The following is a 25,751-nucleotide window of genomic DNA, read 5'->3' as shown; positions in this document are numbered from 1 at the left end:
GCACTCGATGAGGTCGGCATTTTTCCATCCTCTGATTGGTCGGTCAGAGCAAAACTTGTTACAGCTAACTTTCCTATTTAAAAAAGCCCAATCCTTGATTAAAACCCTAATTGGAAATCTTAACCTTTGTTTGGAACCCGAACCCTGGCTTGAAACCTTCCTTTGAAACGAAAGAAGGCGCTCAAAGACGTAACTATTTTTCCATCCTGTGATTGGTCGGTCAGATCAAAGCTTGTTACAGCCACGTCTGTAGCAATCTGCAGATATTAAAACACGGAATAAATAGCATCTCTGGTGTTTTTTTACTTACTTGAATTCATTTTTTCAATGTTTTTGTCATGTTATTAGAAAAATATTGATGAAGTCCCCAGTGAAGGCCCAGGCACCAAATGTCACCGAAACAACATCATCATGAGCTAACGTGCTAATGAATGCTAAACATTGCAGACACACAAGTGAAGAGTGGCGTTCGTTAGCAGCGAGGCTAACGGAACACCAGAGGAGGTGTCCTGGCTGCTATCGTCGCTGGTAATGTTGTGTTTCATTCGTGTGTTGGGGACATACTGTAACAAAGGCTCCTTTCTATTTCCCCTGATGTTAGTTGACTGGAAATCATGAGGCAATGGTTACAAAATGTTGATCTAACGGTGCAATCACATAAACAAATCTCAAAAGAGTTTTGGCTTGAAATTCTCATTCGAAATCCGAACCCCGACCTAAAACTTGATGTTGAAACCCTCACTGTGGCTTGCAAGCCTAATTTCAAACTCTAGCCCTTGTTTGAAACCCAAATTTGACATTCTTACGCTTATTTGACACCCTAATCCCGGCTTGAAACCCTAACATCTGTTCCAAACCCTAATTTCAAACTCCAACCCCAGCTTGAAACCCAGACTCTTGTTTGAAACCCTAACCGTGGCTTGATACCCTCTTTTGAAACTGTAACATTTTGCAACCCGGACTCCTGTTTGAAACCCTAACTCATGCATGAAACCCTAACCTTGGCTTGAAACATAATTTTAAAACCCTAACCCTTGTTTAAAACCCTACTTTATAACACTAACTCTTGTTTAAAACCATCACCCTGGCTTGAAACCCTAACCCTGCGTGACTTGTGACCCTTTTTCTTTGGGGTGGGGGGGCAAAAGAAAAAAATAAATCATTGATCGATCATTTGACGGAACGCGGTGATCGTAATTGATGAAGTGCTCCAGCGCACGCGAAGTCACTCGCTATTGATCTCCTGAGTGGGATAGTCATCCAAAACATGAACGGTTCGAAAGTGGTGCAAACAAAGTGAAGGTGATGGAGTGGAGGGAGGGTAAAGGATCCCCCCTGGGTGGTTGACTCACACACTAACTGCAAAAAAATTAAAAATAAATCAATAACAGCGCGGGGGCTAAGGATGGGAAACAATGACACATCGCGGCTCGTCTTACAAGTTCCACACAACGCAACGCGAGTAATAACTTACCAGCAAACCACTCCCAACATTTTCTAAACAAGCGTGTGTGTAGTCGTGTGTGTGGTTGGGGGATTTAGGTCAGGATCACCACTTTTTTCTCAGACCGATACTAGTACCACTATACCACTATTCCTTTTGATGCGTTCAATTTCCATGAACGCAATGACGGAAAATTGTGAACAAACACCTTTCTTTTCTTCCCCCCCCAATGTGTTGAACCACCGCTGAGTAGCGCCTTCTACTGGTAAGGAGGACTTACTAGATGTCAGATTTTGTTCTTTTTTTTTTTGCCTTACATATCAGTGGCTGGTATCGGCGGTCTCCACAAGTACCCAATACCTGGTATCGGTACTCGCCCATCCTTCGATTTTAGTTTCAAATGTATTTGGTCGTTTGAGTGCGAGCATTCATGACTTCCTATTTGCATGCTATACATATTATGCAAATGAGCATGCAAATCAGCTGCTCTCTTGTCCAGTAAACGCACACGTGTGTGATTTTGTGCACGTGTTTTTATGTGGCAAATCATAATCCTACTGTGTTTGCGTGTGTGTGTGTGTGTGAGACCTTCACTTTGTGTAGTTTTAAAACACTCACTAAAATATTCATATAAACATGCACATGCACACTCGTATGCAAATTCACGCATACATCATTCACGCGCACGCAAAAACTCTTAATTACGCACATGCACACGCACGCACTCACCCACGTGCAGATTCACAATCGAACACACATAATCCCTTAATTGACGTATCTCGTCGTTGTTCGTTTAGGGTCACAGCAATGTAAACCATGTGGCCTGCTGTGACGTCACATACGTGACATTGATTCACAAAAAGAACGTTTTAAAACGTTTTCTCTGTGTTTTCGTTTTTAGTGCTTGCGCTTGTTATGAATGGGAGTTTTCAATTCACTTCTTCACCACATTTTGACCACGACAACAACAACAAATAAGGTTTGTCAAAACACTACGCAGGGAAAGGGAAATGTCTGATGGGATTGTTATCAACATCAAATGATCATGTTTTCATTTAAAATGTCATTAAACGAACATATATTGTCTACTCTGGATTCCGGAAAACTGACTTTGCGGCTTCCGTCGGGTTTCAAAGTAACCAATCCGAGCTAGTGAGGCGTTCACGTCTCATTTTCCACCTCGGATATTGTGCCAATAGAGGTTTAGGTCATTCTTGGCAAAGCAGCCAAACAACTTGATGTAGTTTTATTGACTAAGCCAAAAGTTTATAGAATGATATATTGTAACATTAAAAATGTGTCGATAAAAAACATTCACGATACCTTGTAACATTCCACTTAAATGTTTTTATTTTTAAAATAAAAATAGAATTATATATATATATAAATGTAGTATTGATAGCTTAATTTTTTTCTTTTTTCTACAATTTTTAAATAAACATAGCCCTGAAACTGGATGACATTTTCATTAAAAGTATTCAAACAGCCAAAAGTTAATAGTATGATTTATTGTTAACAATGTATTGATAAAAAAATTCACAATACCTTGTAACATTTGACTTAAATGTTTTTATTTTTAAAATAAAAATAGAATATATATATAAACGTAGTGTTGATAGCTTAACTTTTTTCAAATTTTATTTTATTTTTTACAATTTTTAAATAAACAACCTTGAACCTGGATGACATTTTCATTCAACATAAAAGTATAATTGTCTTCTTGAAACATTCAACTTTTTCAGTGTATTTTACATTTTATTTGAAGTGTCATACCTTCAAATCTACATTTTTTTCTGGTTCTATTAGTACTTCTCGTTCTACATTATATTCTACTACTTTTCTGTTTTTTGTGCCTGTTACACTCCTTTTTACTGAAGTGTTTTCTATTTCCACTTTTTCTTGTTCTACTTCTGGTTCTACTTGTTGCTGTACTTGTCTCTTATTTCTTGTTCGACTTCTACTTGTTTTACTTTTGCTGGTTCTACCCTTTGTTCTCCTTTTTTCTGGTTTCACTAATTAGATTTCTTCTGGTTCTACTAGTTTCCCTGTTTCTTGTTCTTGTATTTTTTTCTGTTTGACTTCAACTTATTTTACTACCCTTTGTTTACTTTTTTGAGTGCTACTTCCTCTTGTTCTACTTCTGGTTCTACTAGTTCTACTTCAACTTGTTCTACTACCTTTTGTTCTACTTATTCTGGTTCTACTCTTTTTTCTACTTCTACTCTGTTCTACTAATAGTTGTTCTATTATTCAGTTTCTTCTGGTTCTACCTTTTCTGGTTCGACCGCTACTCTTGGTTGTGTTTGTTGCAGGCCAAGCGATGGCTGAGAGCGTGAACTTGGAGTCGCTGTTGTCTGCATTCAGTCGCTTCGCGGTCCACGGCGACGCGCACGCCAGCGGACGGGAACTGAACGGGAAGAACTGGGCCAAACTCTGCAAGGACTGCAAGATCATCGACGGCAAGAACGTCAGCGGAACCGACGTCGACATCGTCTTCTCCAAAGTCAAGTGAGAAATCTTTCCCAGGCAGTATAGAGTGAGTCGGGTCAAGATCTGGACTCGAGTTAGTCTGCACATGAGCGTCTGGGGGTGAGCTGTGACCTATGACCTACAGCAGGTCCTTGCGAGTGTTCTCATTTTGTATTTTTGTGTTTGTCAGATATATGAAACAATTTAGTGAGGAACTTGGTCACGGAAACAATGAAAAGTTTAAGTTCGCTCAATAAAGGATGGGAAAGACTGGTGGCCTGAAAGGGGCTCTCGGCCTCCATCGAGTCATTTTGTATGCTTGTGTGTTTGTGTGTATTTGTGTAGGCAGAAGTCATCCCGCGTGATCAACTTTGATGAGTTCCAGCAAGCTCTAAAGGAGTTAGCGCCTCAGAGGTTCAAAGGAAAAAGTCGCGAGGAGGCCATCACGGCCATCTACCAGCTGGCACAGGCCGCAGAGCCCAGCAAAGTCGGAGTCACGGTCAGAAAAACTTTATTGGTAGAACTAAGCAATTTTCCACGAAAAAAAAAATAATCTGATTTAAAATATACTTTATCTAAAAGAATTGGACAGAAAATACTAATTTGATGAAGAAAATCTGATTTTGATGAAGAAAATCTGACTTTTTTTCTAAAACAAAAAAACTTATTGAAAAAATGTTTTAAAGTACTATTGCTTGAAAAATAGGACACCCCCCTAATATTTTCATAAATAATTCCAAAACTTATTTCCCAAAAGAAAAAAAAAACATTTTGAAATACAATCCATCATCAAAAATCCATCTCCAAAAATTATTTGAAAAAAATAAAAACATGTTATGTTATATTATTATTATATTATAGTCATATTTTTCTCAAATACACAGCACTTGAAATAAAGTCAAACTAAATAAACTAAATGTATTGAAAAAAAGTATCATTCTCTGAGAAAATCTAACCCCCCCCCAAAGGTTTTTTTCTAAATAATTCAAACGTTTTTTCTGATAATGCACAACAGATGTAAAAAGTATATATTGAAAATAAATCGGACTTTTAAAAAATAAAATTTCTCAATTTTAGAATGGAAAACAAGATTTTTAGATCATTCCAACTATTTTCTTGGGAAAAAAGAGAAAATGTTCTTACATACAGTAAACAACTATATTGAAAGAAATCTGACTTTTTATTATATATATATATATATATATAAAACAATATCCAGAAAACGTTTTGACGAACCAATAACATTTCAGTGTCAACCATTATGTCAAACAATGAATGTCTCAACCTTTTTTTTTTTTTAAATATGACTTTCTTGTGAAACAAAAAAATCCTCAAAATCCTTTTCAATACATTTTTCAATATTTACTTTTATTTACTTATTTGAAGAAACTTGGACAAAAAAAGGTTAGTTTTTCCCTGAAAAAGAGTTCGAGGTCCATGGTTAGCTTCAGCATTGGCATCAACATTATCGTTAGCAAATCATTAGCGTTTGTATTGGCATTAGGGTTAAAATTTGCATTAATGAAAGGTTAGCATTAGTATTAATAGTGTTAGCATTAGCTTTGATGTTAGGTTGCGCATTGGCATTAGCGTTGGAGTTATGTTTGGCATTAGGATTAGTGTTAACAAAGCAAAGCATTCTGTTTGGATTAGCATTGCCGTTAGCATTGGAGTTTGTTAGCTTTAGCATTATTAAAAGCATGAACAGCATGTGTGTTATGTTAGGGGTTAGATTCCTTAAGGGTTACTGTTAGCATTAAGGTTATAGCGTTAGGGTTAACATTAGTGTTGGTGTTAGCATTAATAAGTTTCGGGTTGGCTCGCACATATACATCCAAGTGTAGCAAAAGTCATCCTACTGTGGCGTGTACTCCGGTGTGTTGTTGTTTTGTGTTGTTCAGAAGTCCTTGAAGGCTGGCGCCGTTGACCGTCTGACGGACACGTCTTTGTACACGGGGTCGCACAAAGAACGCTTTGACGAGAGCGGACGAGGACGAGGACGCGAGGGACGAGAAGACATCGTCAGCAACTCGGGATACGTTGGCGCCTACAAGAGCGAAGGAACGTACGACGCCAAACTAAAGGCCGACAAATGAGCGCAACACACGCACGCCGACAGGAAGTGGAGGCAGCCTTCAACTTTGACCCTCACCTGTCACTGTGTGCGTTACTTCCTGTCTGGTGACTAAAGGACAGGAAATATCATTAAATACTTCCTGTCGTTACGTGTGTGTGTCAGCAAGTAGTCCAAAGAAGACCATTTCACAAAAGACCACAAAGTAGGGGCAAATACCAATAAGAGACAATAAAAATGGAAATTCTGCGGCACCTTGACAGTGGCAGAGCGAGGATTGTTTTTCTCTGGGGCCAGAAAATTACTGTGGTGGCCACGAAATTAAATCGTTGACCTTGACAATAAGTATAATGAAATATCAAATCATCTTTTCCCATTACTGAATGGAAATGCCATTAAAACATTCACTGCCATTGACGGCTTTAGAAGTCAAAGATCCATGTTAACTGGGAAAGCTGGCAGCGAATGAGTTTGAATCTGTTCCAGGCCATAAAAAAGGCCTTTTGGAACCTTTTTTGTTTTTTAACAAGAAAAATAGCACTCTTAAGTATTGTACATTGTGCGGCTCCTTCTGGTGTGCATACCTTGGTCACCTGGGGGCAGTATGAAGTACGACGGTCACAACTGTTTAGCAAGCTGCAGCAATATTAAATTTTAATTAAAAAAAAAAAAAAAAAAAAAATATATATATATATATATATATATATAATTGGAATACAACAACTACTACTACTAATAAAACACATTTAAAGACAACATTCTTTGGAAATCATTTTATTCCACAATATAACTTGTTGCTCTTCCGGGTACAAACATTCGATACAAGATACGTATTTCAAAAAATATATTTTAAATATGAGACCCAAAAATATATATATAGATATAAACAATATACGAAAAGCATGAACGATTTGATTAGTGCTGTGCGTGATGGGGGAATTTTTTGCTCCTGTCCCTTTAAGGCACGATGGCTGACGACCAAGTTAGTTAATAAGTTTTTTTTTTGTTGAGTTTTTTTAAGTCAAGGCTACACACACGTCCTCCATATGTGCTGCACGCGGGCTAAAAAGTGCTGCATTAGTGAGCCGCTACTATGTGACGCGTGAAGCAGCACTGGGTGGAGTTGAGTGACCCACAGGCCGGCTAGCTGGCGTCCACATTTCCTGTTATTGGCGTTGGAAGTGTTAGCGGCGAAAGGTATTAACAGCTCGGCCACATTAAAGACACCCATTGTGGCAGCTTTTTCTCTCTCGGATTTGTTACCTATGTACATGACTTGATGCGTATGAAGCAAGCGACTCGCTGGCTGGCATGATGTCTCGTCTCTGAAGCTTTCCGGGAAATTGAGAAATAACTCGTGAGCACAACGGTACACAAACGTCTTGATGGCGCAAAAGAAAAAAATGAGAAGCTTTCATTTGAAAGCTTTGTAAAATACTGTGCTTCAGGTTGCTTTGTGTATAATTTCTTGGAGGCAGTTTTTAATACATCAACATGGATTTTTAATGAATGGGTAAGTTATTTCCTGACATCATAGAATATGATCAAAATTCGAACCACATTTTGCTATCAATATGTTAACTCAAGTTAAATCTGGATCTGATCCTGGTGGTGCATTTACGCTAATTTAAACGTCATTTTGAAAATCCCACAGGTGTTTATACCTTGTCAAATAGTATCAAATCTGAACGGAATTGTACATTAATGCAGGCTTGAAACGTGTGATGTGAAACCCATTTTAATCTCGATCAAGAAAATCCCGCTCAACATGGTCAAGCGTTGGCAGTATAGCTGTCAACAATTGAAGGAAATTGTACACATTCATACAGGCTTGAACCATGTCAAACCTGTTTCAATCTGGATCTGATCCAAATAATCCCATTTAACATGGTCAGGGGTTTATAGTTCTGTCAAATTGTATTCAATTTGAACACAACGGCATGCAGGGTTTAAATATATAATGTCGAACCTGTTTTAATCTGCATCCAATCCAGATAATTCCATTCACTTTTGGGGTTTGTCTTTCCATCAAATCGTATCCAATTTGAACAAAATTGTACATGTTCATACTGGCTTTACACATGATTTCAAATGTATATCAATCTGGATCCCATCCAGGTGATCCCATTTAACAAAGTTAGGTGTTTATATTTTTGTAAAACCATATTTAATCTGGATCTATTCCAGATAACCCTATTTAAAATGATCAGGTGTTTATATTTTTTGTCATTATATCTGTAAAGTTTTGTGATTTCAATGAAATTTGATATTTTTTCAAGGATCAAGATTTGTAATGACAAACCAGGTTTAATCCGGATCCGCTTCCTATTTTCAGATTGCGCAATTTCAATTTAACATGGAGTGGCTTATATCTGTTCAACTCCAAATTGATTGGAATAAAATTGGAAGTTTAAACCAGGTTTAATTTGGATTTGACTCAGAATGCGCAATTTCAATTTCACATGGAAACCTCCGTTTAATATGTAATCACCTAAAATCAGGCTGTATCTTTTTTTAAAATCTAAGGATATTGTTACATTTTGTATTCTTCATTCTTAATTTAAGCTATTTCCATTCTAGATGATTTTGAAACCTCGGCGGAGTTTCTTGCACATGGAGCATATCTTGCTTTTTCCCCCCCCTCTTCTTCGTCGCCGCCCGGTGGGCACTTACTGTATGCGAGCTCTCCTATTCTATGTATTATAACGTAAAGTATGGGAAATGTACAGTATGCTACGCGGAGACAGACATTGGCTGCGTTCGTGCGGTGGATGTTTAGAAGGCGTACGCCCCGACGATGATGGTGAGCCTCAGCAGGGAGCTGGAGTGGTAGTTCATGATCAGGTGGTGCGTGATCATCTCCAGGTCCACCACGTACTCCCTGGGGCCCGACAGAGGCTTGGTGAGCACCAGCATGGCGCTCACGTTGCTGGAACGCTGCGGTGGCAAGGCATCGGTCAATTACGTCAGGAAGACAATCGGAGTTTGACGAACGATTAATCGAATCCGTATTTCCTCGTAGCAACTTTGGTCGTACTTTGACTTACTTTCAAGTTTAATTCAAGTTCGTAAGTCAATTTACTCTGAACTAATTGACACTTACAATATCAATGCAATGATCTATTTCAAATACAAAGTTTTTTTTTATGAAAGTAAAACAGCACTGTCTTGTATAACAACGATACAATACAATAAGAGAACGTCACTCACTGGGCCACGCCTCTTAAAGACACACCAACACACCACACCGCATCCAACAACTACAGTACTACAGTATGTAAACTAATGACACTTTATCAAATTATATTTACTGTACAATCTCTCTTTTTTGTTTTTACATAATACACTGTTATTCTTTTTCTTGATCAAAAACCCGTAACAAAACTAATTGTGGTGTTTTTTTGGTGGGCTGGAGGGGATTCAAAAAGAATGAATCTCATTCCACTGTATTTTGCCCGAGTATTTACACAGAATGTTAAATATCCCAGCGTACTGTACAACTTACCCGGAGGAAGAAGTCCCCCGCCTCATTCCCGGCTTTGATCCGGAAGTTGTTCTGCGTGTTGACGTAGGTGCTGGTGGCTTGGATCTGGAAGATGTCGGCGGGCACGGGCCGCTCGGCCTGGATGCTCATGTACTTGTAGACGATGGACGGCGGCAGGCCTTGGCACTCGGTCTGAGAGCGGCAGATGCAGCGGCTGCAAAAATGCACAACGGTTGCCCGACTTTTACCGAAGGACCAACAACATAGATGCAAAACGAGCGGGTGGCGTTGACGCACTTTTCCGAGGATTGGGTGTAAGGCGCCTCGCAGGGGTTTCTGGGATAACAGCGGAAACCACCGTAATAGTTCCAGCACATCTCATCGTCTTGGCAGTTGTGTGTGCCCGTCTCGCACTCGTTCACGTCTGGTCATGCCACGACAAACAAAACGACACCATGTTAAAATATAGCTACGAGCAGGAACCTTACTGATTTTGATTACGAACGTGATTGATTGGGATCAGACGGTCTCCTGGCGTGGCCGCTTAAGAATGCCTCGTTGTCTGCCATGAGTGCACGCACATCACACCGAGAAAGGCCGCTTCAGAGCGCCTCATCACGACATGAAAAAAGCCCCACGACGACCGAGTGCAAGCTTCAAGCGGATATCTTTTCAAACATGTAGTAATGTGTAGATGCAAGACAAAGTAGCATCCATTTTTCCTGGTCGTAGAAATGGTGTTTGATTGACAGTTGGGCGTGGCGTGGTTTCAGTGCATTTAGCGTCCGAGAGTGGAGAAAACGACTTGATTTTAAAACGACAGTTTTAAAACCTCATATGTTCTTGCCCATTGTCAACTACACTCGTCTCTGTAGTGCAGCCAATTTAGAAGATATTTGTTTGCATTTTAAAAGACCAGATTTCAAATGAGTCCTCACAAAAACAGCAGTGCTTTTCCGTCCTTCGACCGGTTTGTTAGAGCCAAGCTGCTCGACATGATTGTGGCGCTATGAAGCGGTGGATTAAGTCGGGTAAGTTTCCAATGAAGGCTCAGGTACCAAATGCACGGCCCACCGCCAAGGAGTATAGTCAGGGGGGGATCCTGCATGGCTGACGCCAGTTATGCAAAAGGTCATTAGGGGCAGGGCCATGAAAAAATAGGTAGCCCAAAGCGCAGGTCTATTTGCGGCACAGCGACGTGGATTCATCTCGTCCCTCGCACAAGCGGCAGGATTCACGGGCGCCCCTCCAGAGGCATGCACCTGACCGAGGCCGCGAGGGCAAAAACATAACATCAAATAAATCCACTTCAAAAACTAACACGGCGTGTGTGTGCCAATTCACTGAGGTGGCTTAGAGCGGAAACACCATGTTGGCTTGGAGTGCTGCTTGAGAGGGGAGGCCCACTTCTAATCGTGAGATAGGCATAATAATCGATTCATCCATGGATATGAATTCTGTTGATTGTCTGATTGTGGTAAGAATGTCAAAAGGTTACTTCAAACATTACCTGTACAGTTTTACACCAAGGTTTTAAGGATGACTATGTTATGTTGTAATTGATCAAAATGGATGAACTTCGAAGTTTGTCTTTACCTTCGGTGCTTCGACTATTTAAGCAGCATTTGTTATGGCATTTACATGAACTCCATCTGAAAACAGCCCCTACTTGGGAGAAGTAATAAAGACCCTCAAGGGCTAGAACAGCAGTCCCGAACCACTGGGCCACGTGCTGAAGTGGGATTTTCTGCACTGACGGCAACCAAAACCAAGTTACTTGGGAAGACTGAACATTAGAATCCGAGTATCATTTGTTTTTGACACTTTGGGTGTCATTGTCTCCCGTTACCCCACGATGGGACCGGATCGTTGAAGAGAAACAAGCGCAGGGCTCCCACTAATTACAACAACTACCTTCCACATATTTTGACTCAATACCGTATTATAGTACATAATATTGCATAATATTGACGACAGAGCGAACCTAGTTGTGTGCACGTACGCCTCGCAGTTCTGAGGTTTTTTAGGCCCCATCACAGCACTGAGACATCTCTGTCCACTGCGACGCATTATATCCGCTTGAACGCACATGCAGGCAAAGTCTCACTCGTACTTCTACTGGTCCTGAGTGCTGTCTTTGACACAGTCGACCGGGTGATCTTATTACAGAGGTTAGAACACTGAGTGGGAATCTCTTATACTGCTCTAACCTGGTTTAAGTTCTATCTCAAGGACAGAACGTACTTTGTTGAGATCGGTGTGGTGTTCCCCAAGGGTCAATACTGGTACCCATATTGTTCCATCTGTACACGCTTCCTTTAGGCCAGCTAACACGCAGCTATAAGGTATGCTACCACAACTACGGAGATGATACTCAGATCTACATATCACTGACGGCAGGTGAACATGGGTCTGTAGATTCACTGCATCGAACAGATCAGTGTGTACTGCAAAACAATTTCCTCCAACTAGACTGAAGAACTGAAAGCGCACAGAAACAAAGACAAAGTGTTATCAGTCACCTTGAGATTCTCTCTCTAAAACCTGATAAGTTAGAAACCTGGGGGTAATATTGGACTCAGACCTACATTTTTAAATCAATCAATAACATCAGATGATTTTTACCGCTTAAAGAAACTGCCAAAATCCAAACAACACTGTCTAAACCTAATTTAAGTTCTATCTCTATTTAAGTTCTACCGCCTCGTGCCCAAAATCTGCTGGGATAGAATCCAGCAGTATGGAAAATGGATGGATGGAAACCGATCCGCAGCATAAAAAAAGGTTGGGGACCACTGTACCAGAAGACTGATTGGTGGAAGACGTTCCAGTACCTTGACACAACCGGTTGCCCTGCAGCTGGTATCCCTCAGGGCACTCGCACGAGTAACTCCCCGGACTGTTGATGCACTGGTACTGACACATGTAGCTGGAGAAGCTACATTCGTTAATGTCTGCGCAGAAAACAATAACATACACGTCAATGAAGTCATGATACACTACTCGCAAATATTTACGGATTCCGAGCTCTGGGGTGAAATTTTTGCATGGACCGAAAATGCACTATAACCTTTACACTTAATTTGACATTCTGTCAACGTTGAAATACTAAATGGCCAAATGAATTCGATTGGATGATTGAATTTTGGATGAAACAAGACATGTTGGTAGACAGAGAAACATAAACATTCGCAATGTCAAGACAACGTCCACAGCAGACCAAAGCTACAGAATGAAGAAATAGAGCGCAAGTTTTGAATCTTAGAATGATCTCCCTTGCCCGTCCATTGAGCTGAGACTGCTACAATATTACGGAGGCAAAGAAGTGGATGTCCTTGGAAGTGTATTGGCCTAGTTTGTGGATCAAACACCAGTTCTTGTAGGAGACCAGAAAGCTGTGCAAAACATTGAACAGTTGGACAAAGGCTCCAATTAAGTTCACCTGGAATGGTTATAGCGCATTTTAGGTTCATCCTGACATTTCACCGGAAATCCCAATTCACCAATCCTTTTTGGGAGTCGTGTATACAGTATATACAGTATGTGATGCATGGCGTTTACCTTGACAGGAGACCAAGTCCGGGGCCAGCTCATGGCCCTGGTCGCACTGGCACAAGAAGGAGCCAATCAGGTTGTAGCAGTGGTGCTGACATGGATTCTGTGTGTCGCATTCGTTGGCATCTAACAACATGACGCAATGCGACTTGTGAATAGACACGTTCCGTGTCGATGTGCTACATTAATACACAGGCAGATAATTACGTTAGCAACGGTAAACTACGTCACGTTGCAGTCCGCCAGCGGGAGGACTTAAGGCTCTTTTATCTGCCTTCTGCATATTTTTGTATGGGCTGAATGAATACCGCTCATTCTATTTATTTAATAAGTATAATGGTTATAACGTACATACATACATACATGTTGCTATTTTAGAAGTTAAGACCACTTTTATCCAATTTATGATCTCTAATAAGTCTTTTGGAAAGTGTGAATAGCGCTTAACTGTTTCAGCATTTGGTTATGTTACATAAAGCATTATTCCAAAAATGGATTAAATTCATTATTGTGCACAAAATTCTACACACAACACCCCATAATGACAAACCCCCCAAAAAATGTTTTGAAATGGATTAAAATAAAAATACAAACCTAAAACATCACATGTACCTACACCACCATTCAAAGGCAATAATAGATGAAATTATAAAGTGTTTATTTGATCTAGAATTCATTTAAAAAAAAAACAATCAATATTACTTGTTTTCAAAGCAGAGTTGCCCATCATATCTGCCGTTTTGGGGCATTTTGATCTTGCAAGACCCACCGAATATTCTGTTCTGTGACAATATGAGCATCGAACAAGTAGACTCTCTTTTCTCCAGAAAAAAAAGTTTGTTTCTAGCGTTTTCCATTTCCAGCAGTAGAAGATGAATAGTGGATAAAAATGTGCGTTTTATGAATATGTTTTGCTCTTAGGACACCTCCAACCATAAAACAACAAAAGCAAGACTGAGAAAAGACAGAAGATAATAATTTATTGACAGACGTACAAATATGAAGTGAAAGGAGTGGCGTTCCTCATTCACTCCCTGCACTTCATCATCTTTTCTCCCAATTGCGACACACACTTTCGACTACCCACAGCGACACATCATCTGTTGGAGTGCGAGGTGCCTAAACTTGCCTGACGTCCAACTTGTTGGCTTTTCTCTCCGTCATCGTTGACGTGACAAGCCTAGACTCACAGCCCAATTTGTATCTTCGATTTAAAAGCTGTGTTGACTTCAAAACCAAAGTGATTGCAACGCTGCCATCTACTGGCGTCTGTTTGTCACCGCCAAGCGGGGCGAGGCCCTCTTCCATGGCTACCTGCTGAAAAACGTACTTGACAAATATATTGGTGCCAGTAAACGGTTGACGAGTCCACGGTAGTGAATAAATTAATCAGCCGTTAACCAGTGAATGTGTACCTAATAACTTGGCAAATGACATTTCCCAACTCGGTCCACATGATTTCATCCCGATGTGTGGTCTTATCTCCTGGTTCTTGTAAGCTTCACAACATAAGCGATGATGATTACTATTAACGACTCCTGCGGCCCGCTTGGCCGCGTAGCAATGCTGCTTTTACTACTTCGGAACACGCACGCGTGCGCTCGTCCTCTGGGTGACTTACCAACACAGCTGTGGTTGTTGGTGGCCAACTGGTGACCTGTATTGCACTCGCAGTAGTACGAGCCCTGAGTGTTCACACACGTGTGCATGCAGTAGTGGGACAGCACACACTCGTCTCTGTCTGCAGAGAGGCATACACGCGCACGCGCACACACACACACACACGCACACACACACACACAGGCACGACATGAACGGATATCTGAGTGTGTCAATACGAATCCATCTGCCTAATATTCGATTCATTTGTGAGGCCACTTTAACGTGGTAAAAAGCATAACGCAGTATTAATCCTTGTAACTGTATTTCATCAAATTGGTCTGAAAATGAGTATATATATATATATATATATATATATATATATATTTTATTTTATTTTTTTAGTTCAATGTGACTTTGTTCATCTTCAGTGCCGCATTTGCCCCCTTCTCCGATATTTATTTTGTGGCATAGTTTCTCCACTCTAATGTTTAAGCTCATCAACCAATTGTTAATATCAGACAAAGATAACCCAAGTAAACATAAAATACAGTATATATAAAAAACAAACAAACAAAAAAGGTGCGACTTTAAAATCTTTCAAACATTTGTACATTTACAGTTGATCCCCACATAGTGAGGGTTCGGCACCCACGGATTCAACTATCTGCAATTATTGTTTTTTTTTTTTTTCAGTTACGATTAGCTTTTCTTTTTTGGTAGGAAACCAACCCCAAAACACTTGTTTTTTTGGTGTTAATTATCCACAGATTTTCACTATTCGCCCAGTCCCTATCGCTTGCGAATTGCAGTAGTCTACTGTATTTACAATCATTATTTTCTGTACCATGTGTTTTTAGACCTCGAAATAAATGTGCTTCAAATTAACGGACAAATGGCTTCAACGGACGACCCCTCCCCCATTAGTCTGTTAAATCCAGGTTCCGATCGTATTTAACAACGCATAGTAAGAGTGGTAGTGACGCATTGGAAAATGCCAAAGACTGACCTACACATTGGTCTCGGTTCCTCTGATAGCCCGCAGGACACTGGCAGCTGTACGAGCCCCTGGTGTTGAAGCAAGTCTGCTCGGGCCCACAAGTGTATCGGCCTGTCGCGCACTCGTCTACGTCTGCGCTCCACACACACACACACACACACACACGTGTATACTGAAACATATGGCAGACAAAACCATGCAATGTGTCCGTACTAAGCAAAGTGAGGTTTTGGACCGGAAAAACAGTGTGTGGTTTTTTTTTTTTTTTTTTTGCTTTGTGTCGCAAGACAAGATTTGCAGTATGAGCTTTAGCGACACCGCCGCTCGAGTAAAGTGAAAAAAACAAATTTCAATTGGAGAAATTAAGGTACTATAATGCCCTCGCATGCGGACAAGGAGAGCCAAAGTTGACAATGCACTTTCAGCCGTTTATTGAACGGGACAAGCCCTCAAGCAAGCTGCTGTACGCCATGACTCACGCCCAGACGCTCACACTGAAATAACTGGACAATTACGCTCCAGCTGCAGATGTCACTCAGTAGGCCACGCCCCTTAAAACACAGCCAACACACAAATCCAGGGGACAGTGCGGATAGAGACCGGGCCGGACTGCAAATCGCAAAGATCCACGTATAATTGATGCCCATTTTAATTATAACAATTAAACCCCCCAAATTCTTGAATAAGTGGGGATAAAATGCTTGTAAGCATTTTGGGGGTTGGTCCACCCCCCGCCCACCAAAAAAAAAAGTACAAAAAGAAAAATGAAAAATGTTTATTTGAAAAAAAAAAATTCCACAAATAGCATTTACATTCTCTTTTATTATGTTTCCATTTTTCATCCAATACAATGCTACTTTCCTTGCTTGAAAGGATGAATATAGCATTTCAATTCATTTCATTGGAAAAAATGTACTTGTAGACAAGTAAATACTCATGAATCAAGGTACCACTGTAAATACATACACTAAACCGACCAAAACAGACACATTCTTTTTCCAAATATATCACTTCTTCTTGCATATTAGAACTGAATTCTAAAGTTGCAATAAACCATGCGGCACGTCACATTAAGCACAAACGTAAACAGTCAATCTTTGCCCTATCTGACATAAACATGACAGAAAAAATGATTGTAATCTGTTTTTCTCCTTCAAACTCATGTAATGTATGATTGACCGCCATCTGCTACCTCCCTCCCACCCACCCACCCACCCACCCACTCTTCCTCTTCTTTCTTAACGTGTGTGTCTATCTCAAACCCCCCTCACACGCACGCCCGCACGCACGCGCACACACACACACACACACACACACGAAGAGCGTCCAAACACGCCCATACACTCTCATCTCAGCAGGCCCACCAGCAGCAGTGCTCCTGGGTGGTCCCCCCCCCCATGCAGACAGCCATTGGGCATCAGTTTCACAGCATGTCAAGTGAGTTATCCTCAATACCACACACACAAACACACGCACACGCTTGCAGAATTGGGAAAGAGGGAGTCGTTATTTTTGTGATTTGGCATGCACGCCGACCAAAAATAGAGCAAAAAAAAAAAAAAAGATGTTTGCAGTGAGTGGAAAAAGCTAAAAATGTGCTCGTCGATTTGAACAATGGGATAAAAAAGAAAAGAGCCAAAATTCTGTCTCAAGCTTGACACAATTTATATTTATGTATAATTGACTTTTTAATTGTTTGTACACAAATAGTTGGGTCTCTGGAGTCCCTGCTCGTCCATCAAATGGGAAATTAAACAAACAATTGTACAGTGGAGAAACACGTCGACAATGTAACAATAATCACACGCATATATTCTTTATCCTCTACGAAGAACAACTGCTATTACTGTTGCGGTTACGACGGCTCCTCTGTCTCCACGTATAGCTGTATTATACTGCCCCCAGGTGGCCGAGACACACAGACACAGGTCTTGGCCGAACAGTTTGTAAAGGTATAAAAAAAGAAGGGAACTCCTTCAACTTGTGATACGAGCATAATCTGTCTCCTTTCATTCAAATCCAAGCACACGAGACAAAGCTTTTGAACGTGAGCGTAGGATACGTAAATGCGCCCGTAGCATGTGCCATAGGTGCACCTTTGGCTCGGCGACAAGACAAAAGCGTTTCAGCGCGTTAGCAGACAAAAGCGAGCCTCGTCCAGAAGGGCAACCTGAGAGACGTCAGGTGCAAACCGCATACGGGCACAGACAAGGCAGACAAAAGGGATGTTGTGCAATGTTGTGCCGGGAAATCCACACTCATTGATGTGGCTCGGAAGGTTGGCCGTGAAGGACTTCAATAGCATCGCAGTCAAGAAAAGTACCTAACCCCTTGCCAAGTAGTCAAAGAGGGAATATGGTATTACTGTAAGAATATGCTCTGTTTGTACTATATGTGTTGCTGCTCCGTGTGTGTTAAAGTAGCAGTACTGTATGAAGGTACCATAACTACTATACTCATTTCCGTTAGCCCATCTATGGCGTTTTGCGTTATAGCGTGGAACACACTGTCAATTTATAAAACCCTTTTTTATGTCTTGGCATCCAACACAGCATGAGAATCTGCGCTTGTTTCAGTGTCGTATTCGTTCGTATTATTTTAACTTTGATATTGTTTTATTGTTTTTAAATGATCTATGTTCAATCGTCATTTTTTTCACGTTTTTTTATGACTAGCACTTTATTTCAGCTGGGGTTGTTTATAAAGTGTATTGAACATTGAACATAGTGGTGTTTCAATATAGAATATTTCATATTCTTTTGTTTTACGTGTCAGTTAACCAGCAAACTTGAACTGGTAGTGACAAATAAACAGCTTGAAGCAAACACGCTTGGCCTCTTATTTGGAGAGAGTCTTCTTTTTATTTCCTTAAAGCAAGGGTGTCCAATTCATTTTAGTTTAGGGGCCATATTCACCCCAATTTGATCACAAGTGGGCCGGACCGGTATATTTGCGGCGTAAAAATCTTATTTCAGCAGAACTGTACGCTTCACTGTGCAAAGGTGGCCGAGCATTTTTCTATGAAGTAGGCTTACTTACGAGATTTTTTTGGGGGGGGAGGGGACGGGGGGATTTTGACCTATCGGGGCACGGGTCTGGAACGTATGCCCCCTCAAACTGTACGGGTTTTGTAGTGTAACGAAGTGGTGAGGAGGACCGCGCAATATTTAAAATGAATGGCAACAAAGTCGGGATCAAGTCAGGACCACACCTTCCGGCTGAAGGTATTTGGTGATTCACTGGGACTGGAAATGGCGTGCCTCCTGTCAGCAGCCTCAGACAAACACCAGCGCTGAAAAGCTCCTGATGTCACAATGCTGACACGAAGCCACTGAAGCAGAAACAATCTTGAAATGAAAAAAAAAACAACCAATTGCTGTTTTCACCACTTATTCAGATGACTCCCTGTTCATCCCAACTGCCTCCCACTTATGGATCAAGTGTGAGCGGTGCATAGCAATGAGTGAAGCAGTCCATCTTTGAGGAGCCAAAGTGGGCAGGCCTGACATTTACAGATGACTCTTATTGGATCTTTTTATTGTCGAGCCTGGCAAAATGACTTGTAACCAAATTCCTGCAGATGGCGGGGGAGGGGGCCTATTAGGTGTGGAGGCCTTTTTTTGGAATAATGCAACATACCCGACTCACAAAACGTTTTATGGGCTGAAGTGTAACCTTTCAAGGTTAACTTAATTTGACCTTGTCTAAACTTCTCAATATGCAACTGTTCAATATTTCAGTACTTTTTACACCACTTCCTGTTGTATCCATGAAAATAACAACACATTTCCAAGTACGACCACTGCTATGTCTTGGGAAGTGTTCAATCTCATTGAATGGCAATGACCTATGGGGTCCCTCATGGGTCAGTTCTTGGACCCCTCCTGTTCAGCCTGTATATGCTACCCTTGGGTCAAATTCTTCAGAACTTTAATTTTGACTATCATAGCTATGCAGATGACACGCAGTTATATCTTGCAGATGACTACAGTTCAATTGAGGTGTTGTGTCACTATCTAAAACAGATAAACAACTGGATGAGCCAAACGTTTGATTCAACTAAACCACAACAAAACTGAGATCATTGTTTTTTGCAATAAAGAAAAGAGAATTGCTGTTAGTAAATACCTGGAGTCACTCTCTTTAAAAACCAAAGACCAAGTCCGAAACCTTGGTGTTCTGATAGATTCCGACCTGACTTATCAAATCAATTACTAAAACTGCCTTCTACCATCTGAAGAACATATCCAGAGTGAAAGTGTCAAGCAGACCAGGAGAAGCTCATCCATGCTTTTATCTCAAGTAGACTTGACTATTGTAATGGTCTTCTGACTGGACTCCCCCAAAAGAACATTAAACAGCTGCAGCTCATTCGGAATGCTGCGGCTCGGGTTCTGACCAGAACAAAGAGGCCAGAGCATATTACTCCAATTCTAAAGTCTTTACACTGGCTTCCAGTCAGCTTTAGAATAGATTTGAAAGTTCTGCTACTGGTCTATAAATCACTAAACGGTTTAGGTACTGAATACATGAAAGAAATGCTAATGGCATATAAACCCAGTAGGGCTCTGAGATGGACAGACTCAGGTCAAATAGTGGAGCACAGAGTCCAAAGCAAACACGGTGAAGCAGCATTTAGCTATTATGCTGCACACAAATGGAACAAGTTGCCAACGGAAGTGACGTCAGCCCCAAGTGTGCATGTTTTGAAGTCTTCTTTTTTCTCATGCTTTTTAGAGCATTCCCACTCTTAAAGCTTAAAGGATATTTCTTGCACTGTACGCTGTTTTAATTGTACTTTTATTTTGTTCTCTTTGTTTTAAGTGTTTAGAAGCTGTTTTTTTCTTTGTTTTTAAATGCTCTTCATCATGTAAAGCACATTGAGTTACAATGGCCTCTATAGATACATTTGCTTTGCTTTGCCCTCCGTGACTCAAAGCTCTCTGAGTTCAAAGTCATTTTTGTCGCGGGCCACATTGTAGTTCTTGCTTCTGTTCGATGGCGCTTTTGACTGTGAAACCATATAGCTGCCAACGCCAAATCTGGACTGTAAAAATAATTGCTTAAAAATCCACGCTAAAGCAGGGAGCACTTGTGCTACATTTGAACTGCATCAGCATTTTCTCATCATTTGTTTCTCTTCAGAACGACACGGAGATGAACTTGAGCACTATTTGGCCTGTCATGATTAAGACAAGAGCTACCCTAAGAAAACCTTAAAGCCATTTATTATTAAATGTGTGTGTGCGTGTGTGTGCTGTAAGGCAAAGAAAGCTCTAAATAAAAGCATATGTGCAGCCCGGGAACATCTCACTAACTAACTGCTACTTTGTCGCTGAGCCTTTGATACGCTGCCAGTACTCGTGCGTGTGTGTGTTTGTGCGTTATCCCATAGTTGGAGGGCTCGCGAGTCCCGTAAAGCCCCCCTCAACCACAACTTACCGCATGGAGTAAGTCCATATAGTTGACACATAAAACCTTTTTTTTTTTTTTTAAACTGTAACAAGCCACGAAAAGTGATGATGTGTGAGGTCATCCGCATTTACTTGACACAGCTCTCTTGTTAGCAACACGCTCGAGCGAGGCTTTCCAGGGGACAAGTGGAAGTGGAAAGAATGAGGAGGGAGAGAAAAAAAAAAGGGTGGAGGACGGCTTTTTTTTTTGTTGTTGAAGATTTGAAGTTAGATTTACGGTGTGATGTCAGAGTTTTAAAACTCCCTTCGCTCTATTCGGGATTAATTCTAAAGGCCTCGTGGGAGTTTTGGAGGGGGAGCTCAAAGAATGCGTGTGCATAAGAGTGCATGTGTGTGTGTGTGTGTGTGTGTGTGAGCTGTTTGGACACGAAGATGCAGTGCTGGGAAGTAAAGTAACATTTTTCTAATGACTTTTCACACTCCGTTAGCGTAATATAGCATAACTGCCTAAGTCCTTTTTTTCAACTTCCTGTCACAATATCAATAAAAAATACTAATGTGCTTTTTAAAAAATGTATTTGATTTTTTCCTGTTTTCCAAAAATGTTCAAATATGACTTGGACAACTGTGCTATTAGGCGAACAACATGGAATTTAGGAGTACACATTGTTAGCCTACTAGCGTAGTTGCCTATGTCAATGTTGAACTTTTTTGGAAAACAAGAAAAAACACGACAAATTTAACAAACATGAAACGTCGGGGTGCCTCGATTCAGCTTTCGCAGATTATCGTGACCAGGATGACTTAGAATCGACAAAGATGTAAAGAAAAAAAAAAAAAAGAAAACATTTTTTAGCTAGCATTTTAGCATTTGTGCAGAAAATTTAGCCTTAAATTAGGCTAACGTTTGACGGCTTTCATATGAAAACAAGATAGGCTGTCTGTTCTTTTGTCCTCCACGCTTCGTCAAAATAGTACTTTTTTAGTACATTACTTTTGACACCAGCCTCAGATGACAATACGACGTAAATATACGTAAACAGAAAGTCCGCCGCGGATGAGCTCTTGTTTGATTGAGATCCTGGTGAGATATTCTTCATCCATGCCCTTATTTAAAAGAATTTTCTTGACGTTGTTGTCTCCAGGATTGTGTGATTTTTATTCATGACATGACAGGGCCTGTTGTAATTATCACTTGAGAGCATTTAGTCTTGTTTTCACTGAAGCCATTACGATGGAAAAGCAGGAGGCGATCCAAGGAACGGCTTGGACTGCATCGCGCTCTCTTTATATCTCTGGGATTATTGAATAATTGATTCTTTGCAAAAAGTGCAATGCTCGTGTAAAAATCACATTCATCACTGAGCTAATCTTTTGTACAGTGGCACAGTGTTATTCCTAAAACGTATATTCAATATTATCGTAAGCCACTGTAACATGATGCACAGTTTGAACATGAACAATGTACTTTAATATGGGGAAAAAAAAAAAAAAAAAAGGATTTAAATCATGATTAAATTAAAATGTATTGCACATAAAAGGTAAAGACAAATTTCAATAAATAAATGTTTAATAACAAACAGTTCAAAAAGATTAAATGCAAACATACTGAATTTAAACGTTAAATACAAAGGAACTGTTGTTAGTCAGCGATAATTTTGAGAGCTTTGAGAATATCTGCTTGACTCTGTTTAGTCTGTTTGTTTATTTTGTACGCATATTCTCATGAAAAGCAGCTTAGACAGCAAAAAAAAAAAAAATAAAAAAAAATGGGAGTGTTTCCCTTTCACAAGACAGATAAGAAAATCAAAAGAATCGAAGACATAACTCTTATTCACATTAGAGCGTGAAATATTTCCCGTGTTGAGAAGGGAGTTTTAGTCACGCTGCAAGCCCGGCTCGCTTTGATTTGTGCTCCGCGCTCAGTCCTCCGTAAAGGTCAGAAATAATCCCGAGGTGTGCCAGCAACATTCCCTCTTTTGCGCCCGTCACCTGTCCTGCTCCCTGGAAGGGAACGACTGCTACGTCCCACGTCAAACACCCCCAAAAAGTAGTACCATTTGCAGTTCAAGGAAAAAAATGTTCGGAGAAAAAAAAAGTAGCTATCACTTATTTTCTTAGTAAAAGAAAAAAAAAAAATCAGCTTGTAAACTTTTTTTTTTTTAATGTGGAATATCTTGTAACATTCTATTTAATCTAGATAGATAGATAGATAGATAGATAGATAGATAGATAGATAGATAGATAGATAGATAGATAGATAGATAGATAGATAGATAGATAGATAGATTCTAAAGTTCTGAAACTTCTTATGCTCAACTTATATTTTTGGGAGGAAAAATGTTGTAATATTAAGAGAATAAAGTTGTATTTTTTTAAAGAAAAAAAAAAGATATATTTACAATGACAAAGATGCACTTTGTCTGGAAAAAGTAGTACAACACTACAGTGAAGTTGTATTTTTCCAAGAGGAAGTTGTTATATTAAGAATAACTAAAATATTTTGGTTGTCAGTTTAGATTTATTTTTACTTTATTCTCATATCATTTAGCCTTTAGGAAAAGGTGCCTTTATAAAAAATAAAAAAAATGGTAAATGTTCCCCAAAAAATTTAAGATGGAATTTGTTCGAGAAAAAAAAAACATGATTTATAAGGGGATGTCAGATTTATGTGATGATTTGTTCCTGTCATATAAGGGTTTGAACTGGTCCTCATATGTAGATATGGAGTTTTTTTTTAAATTATACAACATATTCCACATTTGGACCCTCATTAGAGAACCACTGCTTTGTAGGACAGAGAAAAAATAAAAACCTTTTGAATAGTAGATCCGAAAATTGGATTGAAATGGGAATTAGGCATTGAGATCTGCAGTGTAAATGCAGCGAAAGAGAAGCAAAACAAAACAAAACAAAACAAAACAAAACAAAACAAAACAAAACAAAACAAAACAAACAAAGCGCTGCATGGAGATTTATAGGCAGTGTGTGTCCCTTTCCCGACATGAGGTCAACGGAAAGATCAGCACACGGTGAGCAGATCAGTGGAGGAAGCAGCTGGTCTCTGGACAGGCACCAACAACAACAGGAGAACAACAGCTTTGTGGACACGTTCACCAAGGACACCGCGCAGAGGTGCCGCTCCCCAAGCAGCCGCCGCTGATGTCAGCAGCAGTGAAAAACATCAAGTACGCAGGTGCTGTCTGCGCCGTGGATACGCGCTCATCAAGAAAAAATTCTCGCGCAAAAAAAAGCGCGAAGGGAAATTTGGAATCATCCCAATGATTGCTAATATCCTATTTTGTCGGATTGCTACCAAATTCGAACCCGAACGCGAGACGGACGCATGACGCCGAAATGCGAGAAATTCCGTGTTTCGTCAATGTGTGGGCGGAGCACGCCGGCGAGGTTTGATGACTTGCCAGCAAACACCAAGGTTTATTCGACCTTGGTGTTTGCCAGCCAGTTTGACTGTATTATGCTGCTCCCGCTGGCCAAGTTGTGCACACCAGAAGGAGCAGCAATTAACGAATTATGATGCAAACACTGTTTCATTCTTTACATTCCATTGAATGATGTTTTTCATAAGTACAACACTGCAAACTGCAATTTTCCGAAAGGAAAAACATTTTGGGTGAGTCTGGAACGAATGAATGGCGTTATTATGAATTTGAATGGAGAAACGTGATTTGATTGAAGTTAGGAGAAGAAATGAAATTCAATCTCAAGGCACTCTTGTACTTGGAGCGGAGTACATGTGAGAAAGGAGAGCCACAGTTGCCGATCCAGTTTTAGTCAAACGCAAACGCACACTCGTCAGGAGCCGCTGTCAGCCACAGCTCACACTCAGACACTCACACGCAGATTCGCCGATGTCGCGCGCCACTCACCGGGCCCCGCCTCTTAAAGGCACAGATCTAACTAACGCTACAATATGTACTGGATTTTAGACACATTTAACACTTGCGTGATTGTTTTTGGGTTCAAAAATACCTGCAATGTGTTTAAAGTGTTTTCATTGGGTTAAAATATTCCCCCCCAAATTATACGGGCTCTCTATGGCAGATTTTCACCTATTGGAACGTATCCCCGTGATGAACTCATTCCTTCAAATAGCAGCAGGCTGTAAAACTCGAAATGGTGAAATTGTGACGGCAGCGTGGCGCTCTGTTCTCTCTCTCCCTCGCTCTCCCGCCTGCATTCCTCCTTCCTGCAGATCGATGTGATGCTTATCTGTCAAGGTGGTGAGTAATTTTTACCATCACAAAAAGACAGGGGCAAACGGAAAAAAAACAAGCCGCGCTGACATTCCAGAGATATTCCTCCCGAGTGCATTGCACGCTCACAGAAAAATGTTAGCGCATTCGGAAAGAAAACGAAAAAAAAGTGTTCAGGTTCCCCCTGTCACACAGCGGGGATTAGCGGCACTAATATTTGAGAAACATTTCCATCACGACAGGTGGAGATGTCGCTGAAGTTCGCCAGGCATGCGGGCGTTAACGTGGCCGTCGTGACCTCAGCCAAAGCAGACGAGTAAACAGGAGGGGCAAGTCCGTTCTTGCCCCACGCTGCGGCGCATGAGTGTCTAATTTCGGGGATACAAATACAGTGGTATTTTTTTCAATAAAGACAAAAAAAAACATCATAAAAGAGACCCCTCCTTGAGCTGTCACCTTATCATAGTGGAGGGGTTTGTGTGTCCCAATGATCCT

The 25,751-nt window shown here is 40.5% G+C and overlaps 2 protein-coding genes across 5 annotated transcripts in view; one reads left to right on the top strand and one right to left on the bottom strand.

The window, feature by feature from the left end:
- The first annotated feature begins 2,141 nt into the window (after positions 1-2,141).
- On the top strand, positions 2,142-6,138 carry tppp3 (tubulin polymerization-promoting protein family member 3). Its single transcript, XM_061790001.1, has 4 exons — positions 2,142-2,423; positions 3,757-3,952; positions 4,259-4,412; positions 5,815-6,138. Exons 2-4 carry the CDS (start codon positions 3,765-3,767, stop codon positions 6,007-6,009), a joined length of 537 nt encoding a protein of 178 aa, XP_061645985.1. The 5' UTR covers positions 2,142-2,423; positions 3,757-3,764; the 3' UTR covers positions 6,010-6,138.
- A 607-nt stretch (positions 6,139-6,745) lies between these two features.
- efemp1 (EGF containing fibulin extracellular matrix protein 1) overlaps positions 6,746-25,751 on the bottom strand; it is a 51,884-nt gene continuing 32,878 nt past the window's right edge. For 2 of the 4 annotated variants that reach the window (XM_061789605.1, XM_061789606.1), the window contains 7 exons: positions 15,635-15,757; positions 14,648-14,767; positions 13,033-13,152; positions 12,306-12,425; positions 9,769-9,895; positions 9,493-9,685; positions 6,746-8,924 (listed from right to left, as the gene is read on the bottom strand). In XM_061789605.1, the coding sequence (XP_061645589.1) occupies positions 8,763-8,924; positions 9,493-9,685; positions 9,769-9,895; positions 12,306-12,425; positions 13,033-13,152; positions 14,648-14,767; positions 15,635-15,757 (965 nt within the window). In that variant the 3' untranslated portion in view covers positions 6,746-8,762. The remainder of the gene's footprint in view (positions 8,925-9,492; positions 9,686-9,768; positions 9,896-12,305; positions 12,426-13,032; positions 13,153-14,647; positions 14,768-15,634; positions 15,758-25,751) is intronic. The other 2 variants (XM_061789607.1, XM_061789608.1) reach the window with 2 other exon arrangements.

This window comes from Phyllopteryx taeniolatus, chromosome 11 (assembly GCF_024500385.1).
Source record: "Phyllopteryx taeniolatus isolate TA_2022b chromosome 11, UOR_Ptae_1.2, whole genome shotgun sequence".
Lineage (NCBI taxonomy): Eukaryota > Metazoa > Chordata > Actinopteri > Syngnathiformes > Syngnathidae > Phyllopteryx > Phyllopteryx taeniolatus.
Note: the sequence above shows the minus strand (reverse complement) of the source record. Positions and strands in the feature narration are given on the sequence as shown.

Coding starts and splice junctions, on each gene's coding strand:
- tppp3 (XM_061790001.1), top strand. CDS start 3,765: ATGGCTGAGAGCGTGAACTTGGAGTCGCTGTTGTCTGCATTCAGTCGC. Junction 3,953..4,258: donor ATCGTCTTCTCCAAAGTCAA/GTGAGAAATCTT, acceptor GTATTTGTGTAG/GCAGAAGTCATCCCGCGTGA. Junction 4,413..5,814: donor CCAGCAAAGTCGGAGTCACG/GTCAGAAAAACT, acceptor TGTGTTGTTCAG/AAGTCCTTGAAGGCTGGCGC.